This window comes from Lolium rigidum, chromosome 5, assembly GCF_022539505.1.
Source record: "Lolium rigidum isolate FL_2022 chromosome 5, APGP_CSIRO_Lrig_0.1, whole genome shotgun sequence".
In the NCBI taxonomy this organism is placed as follows: Eukaryota; Viridiplantae; Streptophyta; class Magnoliopsida; order Poales; family Poaceae; genus Lolium; species Lolium rigidum.
Genome location: NC_061512.1, coordinates 12,250,789 through 12,272,831, shown reverse-complemented (window position 1 = coordinate 12,272,831; position 22,043 = coordinate 12,250,789). Strand labels below are relative to the sequence as shown.

Sequence of the window (22,043 nt, the reverse complement as noted above, 5' to 3'; positions counted from 1 at the left end):
TGTCTATCCATCTACAGCAAGATGTGATTAGTTGGCCAGCTGATTTAAGCTGAAGAAGGCAGTTCTTGTTTTGTCTAATCTTGTCCAAGTTCCCTGCTAGTTCACCCATACCTTTTTCGAAAGCTACCGCTGCCGTGGACCAACATCTGCGGCGGGACCACCGACACGCCCGGGCCCACCAGTCAGCGGCGCCACAGTGACCCGCCTGGGACTCCCCGTCAGCGCACACATGCGCGCAAATAATTAAAGGCAGCTAAGTACCTTCTCCTCCACACCTCACTCTCCCAAGCTCACTCTCACTCACTTCAAACCCCTACCAAAGTCCCAAGCAAGCCATGGCCGCCAGCCACGGCAACGGGCACGCCGCCGCCCTCGTCGCCGCGACGGCGCTCCTCCTCTGCTCCACCGCCTCCATGGCGCTCACCCCGGACGGTCGGTACCGCCCGCATTTCGCATCCAGTCTCTTATCCCTCTCTGAAATCCCGAAAACTGATGTATGCCTCTGGGTTGCAGGAGAGGCGCTGCTGGAGCTGAAGACGGCCTTCAACGCCACGGCGGGGAGGCTGGGCAGCTGGAGGCCCGCCGACGGCGACCCCTGCGGCTGGGAGGGCATCTCCTGCTCCTTCCCCGACCTCAGGGTCCAATCCATGTACGCACTGCTCTACCTCGCTTCTCAATCTCCCCTCCGCAATTTCTTAGTACATTTCTCATCCCAGTAGAATAGATCAGATTAGCATCTTCTGCTTAGCTTGCTACAAGATTTCCCCCCATCCCTGCTCTCGATTGGATTATTGCGTGGTGGCACGGTTCCCGATGCGTTCTTGGATTCCTTGCCCGTGAACGAATAATCCGTATCTCAACTTTTTCTTGTGTGTGCGGCAGAAATCTGCCTTACATGCAGCTTGGAGGCATCATCTCGCCCAGCATCGGGAAGCTCAGCAAGCTACAGAGACTGTAAGATTTCTCCACCCTCTAGTTTCAGCAGGATGCATGCAGCAGCCTCTGACATTTCCTCCCTTTTGCTGCCCCCTCTTCAGAGCTCTACACCAGAACAGCTTGCACGGCTCGATCCCTTTGGAGATCAAGAACTGCACCGAGCTCAGAGCAATGTATGATCTGGTCTTGGCACTTCATTTCCATTTGTTCTGTAAGTTCATTGGGTTGCCTGCTAAAATAAAATTTGGGATGTCTATTATTCAGTTACCTTAGAGCCAACTACCTGCAAGGGGGCATTCCGCCGGAGGTCGGCGAGCTCGAACACCTCACCATCCTGTACGTTCTTCAGACACCACCCCCTCTGGCTGCCTGTTTTTGCTGCTGTTCTTTACACTCCAATTCTATGTTTGTCTGGTCTGATGTTTGTTACTCCAATGCAGGGACTTGTCGAGCAACCTGTTGCGGGGCACGATACCGGCGTCGATCGGGAGCCTCACTCATCTGCGTTTCCTGTGAGTTTCTCTGGTGCACTGAACCTTCTTGGCGTTTCTTAGCAGTTTGAATTAACAGAAATGCTGATGTGGAACTTGTTCTTTTTTTTGTTGGGCTAGGAATGTGTCTACCAATTTCTTCTCAGGGGAGATCCCCAACGTCGGTGTCCTTGGAACCTTCAAGAGCAGCTCGTAAGTTTGGCCCTGACCTCCCCATTTCTTGTAGTCAGTGCTGCTTATGATGGAAGAATGAGATAGCTTAGCTGCTGCAAATATGAAGGGATGATGTCTTTCTAGTTTTGTAAGTTAGACTTAATTAGTAATGTATATATTGGAAATTCAGAACATGGCGCTAGTCCATTTCTAGTGCACTAGCTTAGCTTGCTTTTTATCAATTAGACTTGGCTCTTTTTGTCATCTACTACCTCCATACCAAAATATAAAAGGCCTACTAAAACTTGTTATATGTTGAAACAGAGGAAGTAGTTCATTTCTTCAATTTTAACATGGTGCTTGATAAATGCAGATTTGTCGGAAATCTCGAGCTCTGCGGGCTGCCTATCCAGAAAGCCTGCCGTGGAACCCTCGGATTTCCTGCGGTGCTGCCACATTCTGATCCCCTCTCCTCATCTGGTAAGTCTTACGTTTCACTGTTTGAAACACGCCACCTTCCCAATGATGGGAGCAGCTTTAGTTCAATGTGTGTGACTAACTGTTCTGTTTTTTTTTTTGCTCAACAAGCAGGTGTTACTCCGATCAGCAGTAACAAGACTTCGCACTTCCTGAATGGCATTGTGATTGGCTCAATGTCAACTATGGCTGTTGCGCTGATCGCGGTAATGGGTTTCCTCTGGGTATGCTTGCTGTCCAGGAAGAAGAACGGTGTGGACTATGTAAAAATGGACAAGCCCACTGTCCCGGATGGTAACGTCTCACTACATCACTTGATAAATTTTGTCAAGGATTGCTGAATGGAAGCTAATTGTTGCTATCCGTGATATCCTTCATGACTTTAGGTGCAAAGCTTGTGACGTACCAGTGGAACCTTCCATATTCATCGAGTGAGATCATTAGAAGGCTGGAGTTGCTCGATGAAGAGGACGTGGTTGGTTGCGGCGGGTTTGGTACAGTGTACAAGATGGTGATGGACGATGGCACGGCATTTGCCGTCAAGAGGATAGACCTCAACCGCGAGAGGCGGGACAAGACTTTTGAGAAGGAGCTCGAGATCCTGGGCAGCATTAGGCACATTAACCTCGTCAATCTGCGAGGTTACTGCCGCCTCTCCACAGCCAAACTGCTAATCTACGATTTCATGGAGCTCGGCAGCTTGGACGGCTATCTTCATGGTAAGGCCTATCTTCTTATACTATTTCATGATGATCGTTGTGGCTTGGTGCGAATTTACTGCTGGTTTAATGCCGTTCATGTTACCTGATGCTTACCACGCTGGGTTGCCAATGGCAGGAGACGCACAGGAGGATCAGCCACTGAACTGGAATGCACGCATGAAGATTGCCCTGGGTTCCGCTCGAGGGCTAGCGTATTTGCACCATGATTGCTCGCCGGGGATCGTCCACAGGGACATCAAAGCCAGCAACATCCTTCTCGACAGATTCTTGGAACCCCGTGTATCTGATTTCGGCCTTGCGAGGCTGCTCGTGGACAGTGAGACCCATGTCACGACTGTTGTGGCGGGTACCTTTGGGTACCTAGCTCCAGGTACTTGTTCTTTACCTTACTAGTCGACATTGTATTGCATTATATGGGTATTTATTCAACCTTTGGGTACCTAGCTCCAGGTACTTGTTCTTTACCTCACTAGTCGGTATTGTATTGCATTATATGGGTATTTATGCTTTTTGAGGAAAAGATGTTTTGTTCATTTTTAAACATATTATATGGATATTTGTATTACTCTTTCCATGGCATTTCCTAAAAACCTCATCACAGTAGACAGTTGTGTAGTTTCAACAAATTTAGATTCCTCACGTTGGGAACAATAAATGAATAAATAGCTTGCCTTTCTTCTACTACTACCTCAGAGTACCTGCAAAATGGCCATTCAACTGAGAAATCAGACGTGTATAGCTTTGGAGTGCTTTTGCTGGAGCTGGTGACAGGAAAGAGGCCTACTGATTCTTGCTTCCTCAACAAGGGACTCAACATCGTTGGCTGGGTAAGGAATCCTGAAGTCTGCTTTGCAATCTGAACTTGACAGATATCTTTCAAATGTGTCACTTATCATATATTTGTCTTTAGCTGAACCTCAAAGCAATCTGAATCCTGAACTTTGCTTTCTGCCTACAGCTGAACACGCTGACAGGGGAGCACCGTCTGGAGGAGATCGTGGACGAGAGGTCGGGTGACGTGGAGGTAGAAGCTGTCGAAGCCATCCTGGACATCGCGGCGATGTGCACAGACGCTGTCCCGGGGCAGCGCCCCTCGATGAGCGCGGTGCTGAAGATGCTGGAGGAGGAGATCCTGTCCCCGCCTCTGAGCGAACTGTACTACGAGCAGCATCTGGAGTTTTGAGTGTGCTCTGAGCGAGTGTATCAACAGTAATTCCTGCTTGCTTGTGATGGAGAAGAAAAAAGTTTTGTAGATACGTGGAGGAACCGTGTAGGACTGTTGGCTGGACATTTTCTCTCGTCTCTAGTTGTTCCAAGTGTGCCTTGGTTCTTGGGACAGAACCATGTCACTTAGTCACTTGCTTTTTTGTACATAGAGACTGGTAAGACATTTGATCTTTCCTTTTTTTTCCCTTTTGCAGTTCTTTGTCTGACCAGTTTTTTTTTCCTTCTTTCTAACCATTTCGACTGCATGATTACATGGACCAAATCACTGAAGACAGGTAAACTAGGTTCCCATCACCATCCGACAAGGGTGAAAAGGGGAGTACTTTCAGACCAAAGTGGAAAATTAGAGGGAATCACTTTGTCATGGCCAGTTAACTAGGACTAGTACTCTGACCTTTGTCAACAACTTTATGATAGTTTAGAATCTCATGCACTAGCATTACTCCTGGCTTGCGTAGTTTATTATAGGGAGAGCATGTTACTTGCTGAGTGGCTCCAAATATTCCAGTCTTGCACAAGAATCTTGCACAATGCTCCAAGAAGAATAGTACCAGTAAACTTGTGCATTCCTCCATGTCATTTGGGATACCGAGCTCCTCGTCATCAAAATCTCCATCCTTTTTAAGACAAGGAATGCATCTAAGCTTGGTAGCTTGCAGATGAGTGAGATCTGAATCATGCCATGTTTAGTGCTTCAGACTCCGAATCACCGTGCTTTGTACATATAGTAGATATTTGATTGTTCCTTTTCTTTTTGTCACGTTTTTCATCTCACTAGTTTTTCGTTTCTTTCTTTTTACCATTTTGAATTTATGCACTTGAACCAAATCATGTAGGAGAGGTAAGCTAGGTTACCATCACCATTAGACAGGGATGAAAAAGGTTAACTACTACTACTTTTGCAGGCCAAGGTGAAAAATTAGATGCAAAACTAGTTCAGAGCAGTTAAGTAGTAATATATCAGACCCATGCATTAGGGAATTCCTGTTTTTTCTTTAAAAAAACTCATGCGTCAGGGAATGAAGAACATGTTACTGGCTGCAAATATTGCAACCTTGCACAAGTATCATGCACAATGCTTCAAGCAGAAATGGTAGCATTGGTGAATTCATCCATCCATGCCACTTGGAAAACCGAGCCGTTTGGTCAAAATCTCCATTCCTTTTGATAGAAGAACTACAGATCATGCTCGAGAGTTCCACATGGCAGGAGTGAGATCTATATGAATCATACGATGCACAGTGCTCAAGATCAAACGTACAAAGATCAAAGCAATTTCTTCCTGGAAACTAGAGCAAAGGAAAGAAATGTGTTTTCAAACCATGGCATGGCATGCAGATCAAGGTCTTTATCGAAAAAAAAATGCAGATCCAGGTCAGTAACGGTCGAGCCCACCTTTGCCTGCTGCATCTATCGACATGAGTACAGGACACAATGAGAGGGAAGGACACTGCACTGCCTTGAATCATTTAAATATATCACGTGTTGTCAGTCAGACAATTGCTTGTAGTACTATGTAACTAACTGATCTTTGTTGGCTATCGTTAGCCTATATTACCATCTGTTTTTGCTGGCAATGATATAACAGTTTACATATAACATCTAGACACCAACACAGATGGTACATGTAGCTAAACGCATGCTTTAAATACAGAAGGAATGTGGTAAGTAAGAACACATTAGGGACGTGATCAAGCTAATTAACAACATTAGGGGCGACCTAGCTTTAGGTCTCTCCTGCAGCTGTTGGTCGAATTAAAATCTGAAATCTGCCGGTCCATCCGAAAGAGGGGCCTAAGCCTGGAAAATTTACGCCCCTTTGTGTCTAGATGACGATGATCAAACAATCACTTGACCAAGCACATGACAAAATAATAATCTTGAAACAGATCTCTTAAATCGTTGCACTTATTCAAAGAGGACGAGGCCTACGAGATAACTAGTTCTTTGTACTCCTTAGTTCTAAAATAAATGTCACAACATTTTCTATAGACAGATATAGGGCATGTCTAGATTTCAGGCGACTTAGATTTAACGAAACCTCAGTCACTTCGTGTCATCAAGTCTCAGTTACAACATAGTTTCAACTCATGTACAACTCATAGGGTAGCACGAATCTTAAAGCAAATTCAACGGTCTGGATATTTTTTTCTCAGTCACAACAACCCAGTTGCAACTAGATAAATCTTAACTGCAACCTACTTGCAGCTACGGAAATCTCGCAACCCACTTACAACTTGGAGAATCTGAGTTGCAATCCACGAATCACGAGACAAATTCAATGGCTAAAGAATAAACTTAGACATAATAAAAGTCAGGTGCCTATTTTCTAGCAAATCCTTGTATGTATGCACAAAAATACATCCAAACAAACCGCAATCCACCACGGTGAGAAGCACTGACTAACTATCGTGATCATTAATAATCTAGACCGAAATTTGGATGGAAACTTTCAATCTAGGCGAAGGTGGTGGTGGCGGGGATGCCACCACCGGAGGAGTCGCGGCGGCACTGGTTGAGCATGTCGATGTAGAACTGGCACTGGCTGATGTCGCTTGCGTTCTGCTTGATGCACTGCACGAATCAATCAAGCGCGAGCCATTATTAGCATAAATTTACCCCCACTCAATAAAACAAGATCAGTATGGATATAGACATACATCTGCGAAGGCCATGTTGTGGATGTCACAAGCGTCCGAGACGGGCGCCGACGCCTGAGAAGGAGCATCGGCGACTCGGATGGTGCGCGGCCCGGCGAAGAAGTCGACGAGCCTGCGGCCTATGCTGCTGCCGGCGCCCCAGGTCAATCCTGGATCATCATGAACGTACAACGCGTGGATGAGACATCAGATTAGCTAGCTAGGTCGACATGACGAGATATATGAACAATTAACCGATCGGACGAACCGTCGAAGACGTTGGACGCGAACGATCCTCCTCCCATGAGGCCGCCATTGCTGTGTGGAGCGGGGCCAGGGGCCGCCGCCGGTTTTGCGGGCGCCGGGGTCCTCCGGCGCGGCGTCGAGCGGAATCCCCCTCCTGCAATTCAGATTTCGTAACGATCAATCGAGCTCGGATTGGAGATCAAGAACTAACTGCACGATCGGACCTGGTTATGTACCTGAGCTGCGGCGTGCCATGGCGAAGATGGATGGCCGGAGATGTGTGAAGCAGTTTTCCCGAGGTGAGGTGATTGATCGACGACGGGCACGAACGAGGTGGAGTAGACGGCCGGGAACCCTTTTAATGCAACGGCCGGAGAGGCGAACCGAGCCGAGCCGAATCCAGAATCCAGAATCCTTTTCGTTCTCCTGTTCCGGAGATCCTCCCGAGACTTCGTTGGCCAGATTCCAGGCCAATACTGGGGACTTTCTCGGTGCCCACGTCTTTTACGACCAAAAATCTACTCCATATATAGTATAATGTTTGATAGTGCCGTCATTTTAATTTAAATTTGCGATATATAATAATTTTAGTTCAGATTTAATTAGCACGAAGTAAAAAAAACCACACCACTTATTAGGAATCATAAGGTGTACTTTATTTTCCAAACGTATATATCTGAGGGAACTTGTTTCACCTTCTATTTTCACCCCTCACAATTTGCCCCGTTTTACTCCGAGAAGATCATGGAGATATTGGCTATGAGAGGCCCATGCCATATCCGTCCGCATATATTGTTCACCCAAAAAGTCTCCGACTTCACAATCAAAATCTTAGAGAACACACCGCTAGAGAAGGAGCATGATGGGATTAAACAAACTCTTAGGTTACCCAATTGCTGCCGCCATGATATTGTTCCCTGGAGATACCTTATTCATCACCACTATGAACTATCGGAGATTCTGGGACATGGCGGGCAGAGACTTTGGCTAAGAAAACTACCCTACTCTGCGACAATACGTATCCAAATTCAGGATTCAACGACTCCTTAATTCTCCCTCGCACAATGGACCAATGGGTTATCCATGGGGAGGAGATCATGCCGGAGACGGTGCCGGAAAAGTCGCATGTATTGTCGCTTTCTTTGGAGAGGAGAGAGACGTGCCAGATGGGGAAGTAGGTAGGCGAGGACATGGCCGTCCCATTGTGCCCCCATGTACCACTCATGCATGCACGAAGAAATTGAAATGCGGCACCATATATGTTCGCGAGCTTCATTGCACGGCTACATCTCAAGACCATGCGAGTATGGGTGGACACGGTGAGGCACTCAAGATGAAACTAAAATGCTAGCCTGAATCTCCAAAAGCATAAACTGTGGCGTGGAATGCATTCTGGTCTTCTAGACTAGGCCTGACACGTGTGTTGTGTCATGTTTTGTTAGGATACGTACTCGATCGAGCCATATTTACCGTAGACGACTAAGCTGGGATAATTCCAGAATCTACTGGACCCTGCTGACTAGTATTGGTTTTTCCGGAATTTAAACGGATATGATTGATACGCTGCCTTAACTTAATTACCGGAGAGTACGCGCCCGCCTATAAAAGCGCTCCTCGTCATCTATCCATCCATTCGTTCATTCTCTTGGCCGGCCTTCTCTTCTTCCATCGTCTCCAGCCGATCCATTCATCCATCAACACCTCGCCAGCAGCCATGGGACGCCGCAGCTCAGGTACATATAACATATGCATCTCCTCAAAATCAAGATGATGCTGTCATCCATCTCCTAGCGATATGATCCTACCTTGTGCGTGTAATCAATCTATTGTTGGCCCCCATAATTCCTCGGTTAATTTCCCATCCATCTTGCAAGTTTTTATGTGATTTGTAGGCCATTTGTACGTACTGATTGATTCTATTGATTGGTCAGCCGCTTAATTAGTTTACCTAAGGTCTGTTACGATTTCCCTGTTCCGGATCTACGCATGCCATGATAATTTGTCTCTAATGACCGATCTGTTATCTTTTCCGAGCGGACGATCTGCCATCTTCTGGTCGTATTAAATTTCGATCGATAGATCCCATCTATATGCATGTCAATTCGTCTGTATATTATTTACTCTGTTTTTCTTAACCGTGATGACGAGTTCATCGATCTCTTGCTAAGTAGGAGTAGGTGAAGTACATTGATACTGACTCAAGATCATGACTACTATTTTTTTTATCGCGCTCTGAATATTTAACTTTTTTTTAGAAAGAGAAATTAATAACTCCGACAGTGTTACTGAATATTTAACTTGATTTGCAGGTGGAGGTTTCCGCAGCGCACCACGGGCCAAAACCCCTGCTCCCAAGCCAGGTATTAACACTGATCTATGCTATTTCTCACATACATCGCTAGATCTAACCACATATGTACATGTATGGTGCTTAATCGGAAAATTCCTTTCTTGCGAGCTTGCAGCAACAAAAACATCTGCTCCGGTGCCGGCGGCCCAGGGAGGCGGCGCTCCGACCTCCATCATCGGAACTGTCGGATCTGCCATCGCTGACGGTTTGTATCAATCTTGCTTCCTCTAATTCTACCTGATATACAATCAAATTGGAGAGTACCAAATATACAAGATGTTTCCTAAGTATTTCTCTGTATAATCTCAAAATAACGGTCTGTATCATGAGATGATGTGGATTTTTTTGGTGGGGTTCAGGGATTGGTTGGGGCGTCGGGATTAGCATGGCGCACAGGGCGCTAGACTCTGTGTTGGGTCCGCGCACCATCAGGGTCGTCGAAGGACACGAATCTCCGGCTGCTACCGATGCTGCATCTCCTGCTCCTTTGGATGCGTGCAACATCCACAACAAGGCCTTCGGTGATGTATGTTACTCCTAGTGATTTATTATACCTTGTATTTTGTTGCACCCAAAATTCAGATGATCGATGCTGATATACATATGTACGTCGATGGATATGCAGTGCATCAACCAGAACGGGAGCGACATCAGCAGGTGCCAGTTCTACCTCGACATGCTCAACCAGTGCCGCCGCGAAGGAGGTGCAGGAGCATCCACCATCGTTTAGAATCGTTTTTCGTTTAGTTGCATGTAGTTTCAGTCCGCATCTGTCGATAATGATGATGATGATAGTTAATTATTGTGACAAGGAGGAGGACCAGCCGCCACCATTGCTTAGGCTTGTATTTCTTTTGTTGCATGCAGTTTTTGATTCTATGTTTGTAGATGATCATCATCAATAGGTTATGTCGTGTAGTCCTGTGTCTTAATTTCGTCATCTCGTTGGCATCCCCCAGTGTGTAATAAACACAAAAACTATTTAAGATATTTTTTCTTCCTCATTGTCCAATTTTTCATCCTTGATTTATTTCCTTGTTTGTTTATTTATCCGAGGATGAGGAACTTATCTGCGGTAACTATTTGCTTGTCTCTGGGTAGTCTTACCCATAGATGAGAACATTTATAGCTACGCTGTTGGAGTTTTTTTTCATTTTGCCCTCATTACCTGAACTTTTAGTTTTTGGATAAGGCGAGGTTTTTGGGTAAGTTTCTGATCATGCTATTAGGATGGAGCGTATCACATTCAAGCAACCAAGCCCAGTTTTGTATCTTATGTATACTATTGGGATAAAATCACTCGAAGGACAGTGGAAGAAATGTTCTATAGAAGCAGAAATTTTTGCTAGCTTGGTGAATATTCCTTCTAGTGGTATCCGGTGGATACTGTTCATGCAATGTTATCTACTGGCCAAAAAAGAATATCAATGCAGATGTAGTCAAGCAATTTCTTTCTGTCGACCTTGAATTTATAATGAAAACATAAAGTGAGGATGGGATACCTTATGCGTTACATACTCGATTCTCGATATGAGAACATCACTAAAGAGATGTATAATTGGGCACGGTGATGTAAAAAATTTCATCACCAAAAAGGAGGGTTTTACAATACTTGTTCTGGGGAATCTCCCATTTTTTTGCCCGGCTCTTTGATCTTAAACTACACATAATGCTGATTTTAAGAACGAGTGATTGCCCTTCCTCGACGCTTACTGCCCAACCGGAGAGCGGACGGCTAATGTGTTATACTTATTGAACACGGTTGTGAAGACTTCTTTTTTTGGGAGGGGGGGGGGTCTCGTAGTTCCTACGCGGTGGAGACAATAGGATCAGCCCATGTTTTTTTCCTTCCTTTTGCTACATTCTGCTCAAAGGGTTGAAGACATATAGTGCATCAGGTTATTCACAAGGACCAACTTCATCCTCTTCGCATTTTGTGGGGTCTCAAATGATACAAAATAGGGCACGTGTGCCACAGAAGGTGATGTGAAATAGGTCACCTAGGCCCTATATTACGTCTTCTTTGACACCTCGTCGGACACGCGAGACCTAATCTGCAGAAATGTGCGTGATCCTCCCTCTCCTGCTCACGCGTGATGATGCGCACCTCCAGCGAGAGGAATCCGCCTCCTCGAGGCTCTCGACATCGGGCGAATTCATCTCCACTAGCGGCTGGCCAAATCCGCGCGGCGAAGTCATAGGCGCACACGGCGAGCTCTAGCAGTGCGAATGTCCCCGGCCATTAGTGCATGCCATTGACGGTGATCTCCGCCACTTAGCGGCCAAACTACCGCAACTACATAATTATAAAGCCCGCCAATGATTTGGGGTGGAAACATCTTGAAGCGGCTGTCACGATTCGCGCAGAATCAACAGAGAAACGGCAGCGGCGAATCCGATGGTCTCGAGGTGGGAATCGATGGTGGCGTGGTGGGGTGGTTGCGGGCTATCGCGTGGTGAAGAGGCACACAGCGGTTACATCACCTCCAATGTTAGGTATACATCACGGCACTAAAAATATAAATTGCCGGATACATCACCTTAATCTATTGGAGAGGCATTTTTGGGCCAATTGGATATAATTTTTTTTTGTTACAATCAACAAGTCTAAGCCTATTATAGGTCACCTATAGTGATGATCTGAGAACATATGAGAACCAACCTATGGTTGGGTGGTCAGGAGGGTAGTGGCACCCCCAACCCACTATAGTTCAAACCCCAAGTTTGACACTTTGGTGTCTCATTAAAGGTAATATTATTCAGTGGGAGGCGACGTTCCCGTCAACAACGAGACGTATGCGGTGACTTCATCAATCTCAAGACCCGTCGGATGAAATTTCTTGGACGCAATCTCTTGGAGGTGTTCATAGCAGTAGGGTGTGTGTGCTCGTGCGTTTATAAAGGTGGGTGTATTACGTATATGTGAGCGTCTACATCTATACCGTGTTTCGTCTATATATGTACCGTGTTTCGCAAAAGAAAGATGATGTGAGAACATATTAGATGCTGCCAAACTTGGGGGTTGGGGCGCACCTAGTGCTCTAAAACCAAAAGGGGAATCCTTAATATGTTGGGATATACAATCGAAAAACAAATCAAGGTCATAGACATAAGATGATTTAATCATGAAAATGAAAATAAATTCAGATCCAAAAACAAACCGTTTTTGTTTTGCAGTACTCCACGTGCTCCGGTAGAGGTAGAAGAAGAGGACTCTGCGCCCGAGTACCCGACTCGGCTCTCTCGTGATGTATCTTTCCTTTCAATGGTTTAGATGTATCTAATTTCCTATAAAAGCGCTCCCGGCCGGGCCGTCCACACAAACCTCGTTCGTGCCCGTCGTCGACCAAGACCAACCACCTCACCTCGAGAAAAAAATAATCGCACGTACGTCTCCGGCAATCCACCTTCGCCATCGCCGGCCATGGGACGCCGCGGCTCAGGTACGAAACATAGTATAGTGTAATCGGATCACATCTTCCCACCGCGCGCTTTGATCCTTCTCCTCGTTGATCCAATAAATCCAATCTAACCTCAGTTGATCGAGGACTCAATCCCTACCTCCTGATCTGATTTGCAGGAGGAGGATTCCGCTCCGCTCCCCGCGCCAGCAGGGCGCCGCCCCCCGCGAAACCGGCCGCGGCCGCGGCCCCTGCGCCCGCTCCACAGAGCAATGGCGGCCTCATGACGGGAGGATCGTTCGTGTCCAGCGTCGTGGAAGGCTTGACGTGGGGCGCCGGCATCAGCCTGGGCCACAGGATCGTCGACTTCTTCGGCGGGCCGCGCACCATCCGAGTCACCGAGGTTCCTTCGTCTCAGGCGCCGGCGTCCGCGCCGGCCTCTGACGCCTGCGACGTCCACAACAAAGCCTTCGCAGACGTAAGTCCATCCATACCGATACCGATCTTGTCTTACCGACTGGACTGATTTTATTTATGCTGATGGCTCTCGCGCGGTTGATTGATTTTGTGCAGTGCATCAGCCACAACGGGAGCGACATCAGCCGGTGCCAGTTCTACGTCGACATGCTCAACCAGTGCCGCCGCGGATCCCATGCTGGCATCGCCGCCGCCGCCACCATCGCCTAGATAGGTCCATAGTTGATCCTATTCGAATTAATTTCTGTTTGGTTGATCACGATAGCTAGTGCTTTTCACGTACCCATGGTGGATTGCGGTTTATTCGTCTCTGCCATAAAGTGCTGTAGTCTTCTCGTCGACATGTTAAAGGTCACTAGTCCATGTTGAATTAAGTAGAACTATGAAGTGACGTTTGCTTGTTATTTTTTACCATGCGTTCGATCAAGTGAACAGGTGTGATTGTTTGATCATCATCATCATCTAGACACCCAAGTGCTGTAAATTGCGAGAACAAGTGATTGTTTAATCTGGGCTCCTACTTCTGGCACCCCACTCTTTTAAGGGTTTCTCTAGGGCTCATTCTACTAAGAATTTGCTGCAACTAGAGAAAGTCTCGGTTATAACCATACATGCAACTGGGAAAATCTAGTTGCAGCAACACTAGCAAGTAGAAAAAAATCTCAGTGATTACTCCAAAAGAAAATCTCAACTGCAAATAAAAGAAATAAGTCTTAGTTACAACCACACATGCAACTAGAAAAAAACTCAGTTGCAACTGCAAAACACCCTCAGTTTCAACCGCACTTGCAACTAGAAAAAAACTCTCACACCCCAGTTGCAACCATACTTCCAACTGAAAAAGTTTCAAATACAACACAAAAACTGGTTCATAGTTTACTGGTCGGACCACTGATTCGTCCGGTTCAACTACTGGTATTTAAAAGAGTACAATATTAAGACAAATTTTATAGCTACCGTATATAATAGTATAGTACAAAAACCGCCCATTTATATCTTTTTCTTGCACCAAGCAAAACTAGCCAAACTGGTTATTACATGAAGTCTCCTGCTCAACTAACCCGAGGCTTGTTAATCCCCTCAATATTGCTTTAAAAGATTAAAGCATATGTCGAGCTGATTCTGACACATCTATCCAAGCCCTCGCCTTTCCAAAGCCGTGAGACCTCTCGAGCAGTTTCCTGGTCTCCGCTGCTGGAAGGTATGCTTCAGCTCAATGTAGATGCTGCTATTTTTGCTACTTCGGGCAGGATGGGAGTCGGGGCCGTATTACGTGATCAAATGGGTGTGTTCATCACTGGTATTGGTGATAGCTCCCCTAGTGTTTCGAACCCTGAGCTGGCCGAGGCGATGGCGATCAGGCTTGCCCTTTCCTGGGCGAAGGATGAAGGTCTAGATGGCTTCATTGTGGCCTCTGACTGCCTATCTGTTCTACAGCGGATCAAGGCCGATAAAAGCGACCGTTCGAGCTGTGGATCGATAATCCATGATATTAAGAAGTTGTCAGTTATTTTTTTCTAGCTGTTATTTTCGACATGTTGGTCGTGAGCAAAACTTTGTAGCGCATAACTTAGCTCGTTCGTGTGAGTTTGCTAGTATGTCTGTGTGGCGCGGTATGCCCCCGGAGTATATCCGGGTTGCCATTTGTAATGACTATTTCTGGTTGATTAATAAAGCACGGGCGTTCTCTAAAAAAAACTAACCTGAGGCCATGACGATGATAAAATCTACGTACTGAGCCCAAAGTTAGATCTCAGTATACTAAGAATTAGCAAATCTGATACGGAGTACTACATACCTTTTGCCTTTTTTTAACTTACGCTATATAATAATGTTTTTTGTTTTACATAACGGAGGAGTAACAAAGATATCTGGGATGAGTGATATACCATTCCGAACCATGTCAAGTGCCAACGCGATGTTTCCTATTCCCTCTATCTTGGTCACTTTTGGAATACCTATATATATAATCGGTTCGCCATGGCATGGTTTTGTAATGTGATGGAGGTCTTAATTAAATCTGATCTCATTTTCGAAATTAAAAAGATTGCTCACCAAAGAAGCGCACGCAGGCAATCAATATATAGATGCTTCCCACGGATGTACCCCAACATCCTGACCAGCCGCCGCGGTAAAGCATCCACCAATGGCCTCCGCCTACAACCTCGATGGCACGCCGCCGCCATCACCACCACCACCACCGTCCATGAAAAAGAGAAGGATAAAGAAGAAAGAAACCGAGACGACGGCGGGCAACTCCGATCGCCGTCGGCGCCCCAGGGCCGAGCGCAGCCTCGACCGCTGCGTTCACGAGATGCTGCTCGAGGCAGTAAAGCTGGCGGGGATGCTGCTCCAAGACTGCTACCGAGAAAACAACTCCGGCCGCCGAAAACGCCGCAAAGACGAGCGCTCCGACGCCGCCGACCGCTGTGCTTACAAGGAGATTGCGAAGATTAAGGCCAAGGAGGCGCGGGAGAAGCAGCTCGAGTTGTCGGAGGTCGACATCACTTTCGACAAGGCCGACTGCAAAGACATCTCCGACCTGTCTGGGCGCAACCCGATCGTGGTCCAGCCCGTCATTTTCCGCCACTCGGTCCACGACGTGCTCATGGATGGAGGGAGTTCTCTCAACATCATCACCGCCGAGACGCTCGACAAGATGCAGATCTCCCGGTCCGATATCGGGCCGGTGACCCGCTCTTTCGAGGGGGTCGTCTCCGGCACCACGGTCACGTCCATCGGGCAGATATGGCTCTCGGTGCAGCTTGGGACGCCAGAAAATTTTCGAAGAGAAGATATCATGTTTGACGTGGCCGACGACGTTGAGATCCCTTTCAACGCTATCTTAGGGCGACCAGCTATCGCCAAGTTCATGGCCGTCTTGCACCATGCTTATCAGTGCGTGAAGATCCCTGGGCCCAATGGAGTGATCACACTTCCAAGCTCAGGGTCAGGTGGACATCTCTGATGACCATGACCTGGGCTGGTCCTAAATACTTGGATGATGAACAATACATGGGAGTCAAGGAGATGTGAACTTGGAGGAGGATTTATAAATAATTAAATGTCAATTATGTGGAAGCCCTTTCCTTTCTATATATTTGCATGTGATCGATGGTCGATGAGTATTGTGGCTTTTAGCTATAGTATATGTGGTCCACGGATTATATCCAATCTATATTGTCTCGTTTTTATGATCCGTAGACTTTTTGTTCGGCAGAATAATACAACAACCTATTTACTCAGTTTATTTACCATAACAATATGACCATAATTCATCATCGTTAAAGGAATCCCCTGCCCCCCTGTCACACTTCTCTGGCGACATGGAGAACCCTACTGTCGCCACCACTAAGGGCCCTCCCTCCCTCCCATGTATCACCACAGCTGGAGTGGCACCGGCAAAGCCGCATGTGTCAAAGATGGTGGCGGCGTGGCGTTTTTTTTTATCTCCCGTCTTTCCCACCGGTGTTTCTAGGGTGTGGGGGTGGTGATATAGTTGAGTGTGGTGGCACTAGGGGATGTGTCCGATGCGACACAGTGACATCGATGCGGGAGGACCGTCGGCTATGGTGGTACCTGGAGGTGCATGGCAAAGGGGTCGTAGGTAGGCCAGATCTGGGCTACCCAACCCGGTTCTAGGCACGAGGGCTTAGAAGATAGGAGGTGTTCGCATCGTTAGTGCATGGTGGTCATGTGTGTGCCAAAGGAGCAGGAGAGGCAAGCCTTGGTGAAGAAGCGTGGGTGACGTCTGGGAGGTACTACAGCTCTACGGGCAGACGTTGATCTCCCTGGTGGTGCTGATGTGGTGTATGAGGTGGCTCTCGTGACTTGTGGGTTCCATTGGTGGAGAGGTGGGATGCCGGTGCGACAGTTGGTGTGGCATCCCACGTTATTGTCCGTGACTCCCGTGGTTGTGTTGAAGCTAAGGAATGGCCTCGGATCGATGGTTGTGCTGGTGGTGGAGGCGTGGTTGTCGTGACTCCCGTGTCATGCGTAGGACCTTGGTGAGCGGCGACATAGTCTCTCTATCCGATTTGTTACTCCTCTCGGCTTCGTGGACAGGTCGATCTCAAGGTCTAGATCTTGCACGAACATTGGTCGGTACCGATGATGGCGCGCTTTCGGGCATCGTTCACCTTCTTATTAGCATCCTTGTGAAGTTCTCAATCACGACCCGTGTGAGTGGTCCTAAGATCTCCAGGTGAATAAATAAGCTACATCGAAGCAGGTGGCTATGATGTTTGCGTTGCTACCTTCTTGAAGGCGTCTCTAAGAGGCTCTTAGCCCTCATGCCGCGAATGGTTCGTTGCTGCCAGTCAACGTGTTTATGTGGTCAGGGAGGCGCATCTCGTGGCACCGGTGCCTCAGATGGTCGTTGGGTATCGAGACAGTAACCAGTCCTATGGAGCTTGTCCATGGCTTAGCATGGGCCTTGGGTGGTGGCATGATTCTCGGTGTGGACGAAAAGTTTATCGACCTGGCTGATTCAACTTCAGACAATGTGAAAATTGATATAGTTGCGATGCTGGGGCAGTGGCCGAGGATTTCCCGCTACATTCGAGGTCTTGGGGCAACATTTGGGTGGCGAGGGTTAAGAGACGGCTGGTTTGTCTGGCGTTGTGGCTCTTGTATGACTTCGGTGCTAAGTGGTGTAAGTCAGGGTGGCGGCCCAAGAACCAGAGGTGTTGTTTGCTGCATTTGTGGGCTTGCATCATGCGGTGTCGATTCTCCTTGCTTGTGTGGTTTTTTGTCCCGGTTTTCCTTATAAACCGGGCAATGCATAGTTTGTATGGTTTGGGACACAATTTCAATCACAAACTAGGCCACTCTCTTCTATCTAATAGGACGATGGATACCACCGCCTTTACCTCATGAAAATAATTCATCAACGTTAAGGATTGAAATGTGTCATTTGATTTGTTAATTGGAATAACACTTATGTCCCCTAAATTAGCTCCAACTATCACAAGTAGGACAAATATTAATTTTCGGTATGACATATCGTAGTGTTTCATGATTTTACTAGATTACCGCGACCAATTGATATGCATCCTGATGGTATCTTAATCCAGTAATATGTTACTGACATTCTGATATGTATCATGATATCTTTAGTATCATGATATCTTTAGTATCATGATATAATGACGATAACATATGATCCCATGTCTATGCTAAAATGCCACGACACAACGGCATGGCAAGCTGAAAACTGAAGGTTGTTTATTAATCTCATGGGCTCATGGCTAACTAAGTATTTAAACAATACATGTTCATTTGTTGTGTGAGATGGGTATAAAAGAGACTTTGTAGGTGCACCAAAGCAATCAACTAGCCATTTGCATGTCCCTAGTCTTTTATTTTGGAGGCTCGTAATGTTATCATTCATTGAACGAGTTTGGCTATATTTATATTATATAAATACATCATTAACATGATCAACCTCCACAAAATACATAGAATATGCTCAAATCTCAAATTAAAAGTTAATTTTAAATCGATTTGAGGTACACCCCCTTATCCATAACAAGTGCCATGATTTTATTCAAGTTTAGTCCAAAAAAGAGAGGAACATATAGTCCAAATTTAACATGATACTATGATACGATTATATGATACGATAGAGCTATCAAGAAAATAATACTGCTCCCTCTCTCACAGTTTATTAGGCGCGCGTACCCCTAGGTCGCAAATTGTATCAACCTACCATTAGTTATATGTTATAAAAATTATATCATTAGAAAATTTAGATTTTCTATTTTCTAATGATATAATTTTTGCATTATATAATTTAAATTATATAGATCAAATTGACAACCTAGGGATATGTCGACGACTAGTAAACTGAGACGGAGGGAGTATCTACTACTTGATATTAAAAGTCTAGTAATAGATACAACATCAATATAAACAATAATGTAACAAATATAGCTATCCACATAATAAATGCTCGTACCAATAGGGAGTCATTGATGCTCATATGGAAAAATTTAAACCTAACATGCGAAGCTGAGATTAGATTCCATCATCATGTTGTTGTTAATAAGTAAATGTTAAAATTCAATATTTGAAAAAAAATCATTTCCAAAAGTTCAAAGTTTTGATTCCACGTTTCTTGGTAATGAAAATTCTGGTTCTCGATTTTTGAGTAGGCCTTCCCCAATGCTAGTATCTTAGGGCAGTATTATAGGTAAATTCATGATATATCATACCATATTTAATGTGGAAAGATATTAGTGTTGTATCTAGCTAAGATACAACTCTTGCATGGAGTCGGGGTGGAAAACAGATCGGATACGGACGGATAGTGCTCTTCCCATATATGTTTCCATAGTTTAAAAACAAATACAAATATATATAGATGTTGTTGAATAGGAATAAGGATTGGATGTTAGTCGAATGCGGATCAGATATTTTCTCAATTCGGAACGAATACGAATATCCTATAACTTGGCGACATACTATTATGAAACAAATAATTTAGAAGGATACATCCACAAACTATAGATCAATTCTACCTCCATCCCAAAGTTTAAAACTTTTTTTAAGGTCAAACCAAGTAAAGTTTGACTAATTTTTTAGAAGAATCTATCAACGAATATGATATTTTCTAGATACCATATGAAAATATATTTCACTATCTATATAATTATATTAAATTTTTATTTTACATGTTAATAATTTTTGGTAAAAACTTAGTCAAACTTAACATAATTGGAATTTTAAAAAATAATATAAGCTTTAAACTGTTGAAGCTACGAGATGGCCTCGGATCGGTGGTTGTGTTGGTGGTTGATACGTCCCAAACGTATCTATAATTTCTTATGTTCGATGCTACTTTTATGATGATACTCACATGTTTTATACACATTTTATGTCATGTTTTATACACATTTTATGTCATTATGATGCATTATGATACACAAGTATGTACAAATTATAATCAGGTTCTTGTAGAAGGCCTCCACATCAGCGTGCAAGCATGGCCTCTTATGTTTCTCATATATATTAATTTGTAATCTACTTCTCTCCAATGAGCAGTTTCTCAAGTTCATGAATCGTGTGGTTAGTGCCTGGTATTTTATTAAGATTTACGATTTGACTCATGTACTTAGTTTCTCTGATATAAGGAAGGTTAAACTTTAGTGAATACTGATTTTCGTCTGGTCCGCAGGACAGATAAGGAGTTGAATAACATACAGTGACGAGCAACCTAAAGACGTTGGTCGATGTGTTCATTACAGTATGCTAAGTACATTATCGTTGGATCCATGCTTGTTTCTTATCATTAATGCATGTAATAATCACTTCTTCAACATGGTTCATTGCTCAAACTTTTAGAACATATGGCTTCTTATATTGACCAGTATTTAATTCAAAAACTGAAAAGTGAAGGTGAGATATGGACATGAATATTATCTTCTGTCAAGAAATAATGCTCCTTTTGTTCCATTTCAGTCAATGTATTGCTTGTGATCAGTAGACAGATGTCGCTGCTAACAATTTGAAGAAAAGAGGAAAAGGAAATAACATATCATGCCAACCCCTTCGAATATGGTACCCGGAGTTTGTTGAAGGCCCACTACCCGTAGGATAAGGAGAATTCGGAAGCCCAACTTGCTAGTTAAGGAAAGCTAGAGTTGTATTAGGAGAGAACACTTGTAATATTACGGGAGGAGTTAGAAACCTTCCCGGACTCTGTAACTTGTACATCACGAATCCCTCGGCTCCACCTCCTATATAAGGGGGAGTCGAGGGACAAAGAAAGCATCGAATCATTGTCTCACAAACCCTAGTTTTTACATCGTCGAGTACTTTTCGGCTGAAACCTTCGAGATCTACTTGCCCTCTACATCTAACGAAACCCTAGTCTACAACTTGTAGGCATTGACAAGTGTCCCAATCTCCGTATGATGCCCTTCTCGGAGGTATCTTGCACCAATTTGCGCACACTTAAAGTTGCGGGGTGCCCCAAGATGTCATCGACAGGCATTGGAAAACTTAAAATCCTAAGAAACCTAGCTGTCGGAAGATGTGATGGTTTGTTCCCTGAAGAGCTGGATGCTAGTACTGATATGGCAAGAAGATTCTATCGACGAACCTGAGATGGTCTCGTTGCCGGTTGGCCGGAGATCGAGTCGACGGGCAGGTGTTGACGAGCATGTCGTCGGCTCTCCTCTCCTCTCCTCGACATGCCCATGCAGGTCGTGCTGGCCACCGTCGCCGGGATCCCGCGGCCCTGCACGTCCAGCTCCTTTGCAATCTCTGCAGTAGTGCAGTTCACAAGAAGAAAAAAAAGGGTCACTTTCTGTTACGAATCTTGGCAAGAACATTCTGAATTGAATACTGACCATCACGTCAGAATGAAATCGACAGTGATACCTAACAAATGAGTTACGAAATTGGTTATAAAATACTCAGCTTGGGAACCCCAGCCTGAATCCGTAGAAATCTGTAGCGACTTGGCCTCCCCTCGCCTCCGCCCAATGATCCGCGACGCCATGACCTCGCCTCGCCTCCGGTTGGTTAAACTAGATGATGGTGCTCGCCTCCGTGGTAGTGATGCACAACGTCAAGGCCCGCGAAGGGCGAGGGAGCTGGACGGGCAGCGGCATGTCCCACGCGCTCGCTCTCTCTTCGCCGCGTAAAAAAAAACGAGGGAGACGCCACGATCCAGTCCCGGCCGGCTGCCATCATCCTCTCTCGTTTTTATTAACGAAGCCATCAGTACTGCTAGTAGCAGGATGAGAAGCAGATTGTATTGACTCATCGGAGATCCTGCCTCCTTCGCTCTCCTTTTACAGAAAAGACATCGGTACTGCTAGTACTATGATGGAAAGAAGATTCTACCGAGGATGAATCTTTGCCTCACCGGAGATGGGCTCGTCGCTGGTCGGCCGGAGATCTAGTCGTCGACGGCG

General features: G+C 45.5%; 3 protein-coding genes across 3 annotated transcripts; 2 read left to right on the top strand and 1 right to left on the bottom strand.

The window, feature by feature from the left end:
• The first annotated feature begins 335 nt into the window (after window positions 1–335).
• On the top strand, window positions 336–3,962 carry LOC124655620 (LRR receptor-like serine/threonine-protein kinase FEI 1). The gene is made up of 13 exons (XM_047194485.1): window positions 336–432; window positions 514–649; window positions 883–954; window positions 1,038–1,109; window positions 1,201–1,272; window positions 1,377–1,448; window positions 1,548–1,619; window positions 1,954–2,060; window positions 2,172–2,351; window positions 2,444–2,776; window positions 2,895–3,149; window positions 3,473–3,606; window positions 3,738–3,962. The coding sequence occupies exons 1-13, from the start codon at window positions 336–338 to the stop codon at window positions 3,960–3,962; spliced, it is 1,827 nt and encodes a 608-aa protein (XP_047050441.1).
• Window positions 3,963–6,463: 2,501 nt separating this feature from the next.
• Window positions 6,464–7,181, bottom strand: LOC124655618. The gene is made up of 4 exons (XM_047194484.1): window positions 7,128–7,181; window positions 6,914–7,045; window positions 6,667–6,815; window positions 6,464–6,580 (listed from the first exon to the last, which is right to left on the bottom strand). The coding sequence occupies exons 1-4, from the start codon at window positions 7,144–7,146 to the stop codon at window positions 6,464–6,466; spliced, it is 417 nt and encodes a 138-aa protein (XP_047050440.1). The 5' UTR covers window positions 7,147–7,181.
• Window positions 7,182–8,605: 1,424 nt separating this feature from the next.
• Window positions 8,606–10,089, top strand: LOC124655617 (uncharacterized protein C6C3.02c-like). Its single transcript, XM_047194483.1, has 5 exons — window positions 8,606–8,624; window positions 9,201–9,251; window positions 9,357–9,446; window positions 9,601–9,767; window positions 9,867–10,089. Exons 1-5 carry the CDS (start codon window positions 8,606–8,608, stop codon window positions 9,969–9,971), a joined length of 432 nt encoding a protein of 143 aa, XP_047050439.1. The 3' UTR covers window positions 9,972–10,089.
• The last annotated feature ends 11,954 nt before the right edge of the window (window positions 10,090–22,043 follow it).

What these genes read in the sequence shown, in the direction of transcription:
- LOC124655617 (XM_047194483.1), top strand. An exon ending in AACCCCTGCTCCCAAGCCAG is followed by an intron (nt 9,252 to 9,356) that starts GTATTAACACTG and finishes GCGAGCTTGCAG; the next exon opens with CAACAAAAACATCTGCTCCG. An exon ending in CGGATCTGCCATCGCTGACG is followed by an intron (nt 9,447 to 9,600) that starts GTTTGTATCAAT and finishes GGTGGGGTTCAG; the next exon opens with GGATTGGTTGGGGCGTCGGG.
- LOC124655620 (XM_047194485.1), top strand. Translation starts at nt 336, where the DNA reads ATGGCCGCCAGCCACGGCAACGGGCACGCCGCCGCCCTCGTCGCCGCG. An exon ending in CTCAGCAAGCTACAGAGACT is followed by an intron (nt 955 to 1,037) that starts GTAAGATTTCTC and finishes CCCCCTCTTCAG; the next exon opens with AGCTCTACACCAGAACAGCT. An exon ending in CTTTGGGTACCTAGCTCCAG is followed by an intron (nt 3,150 to 3,472) that starts GTACTTGTTCTT and finishes CTACTACCTCAG; the next exon opens with AGTACCTGCAAAATGGCCAT.
- LOC124655618 (XM_047194484.1), bottom strand. An exon ending in CGCGTCCAACGTCTTCGACG is followed by an intron (nt 6,816 to 6,913) that starts GTTCGTCCGATC and finishes ATGATGATCCAG; the next exon opens with GATTGACCTGGGGCGCCGGC. An exon ending in ACAACATGGCCTTCGCAGAT is followed by an intron (nt 6,581 to 6,666) that starts GTATGTCTATAT and finishes TGATTCGTGCAG; the next exon opens with TGCATCAAGCAGAACGCAAG.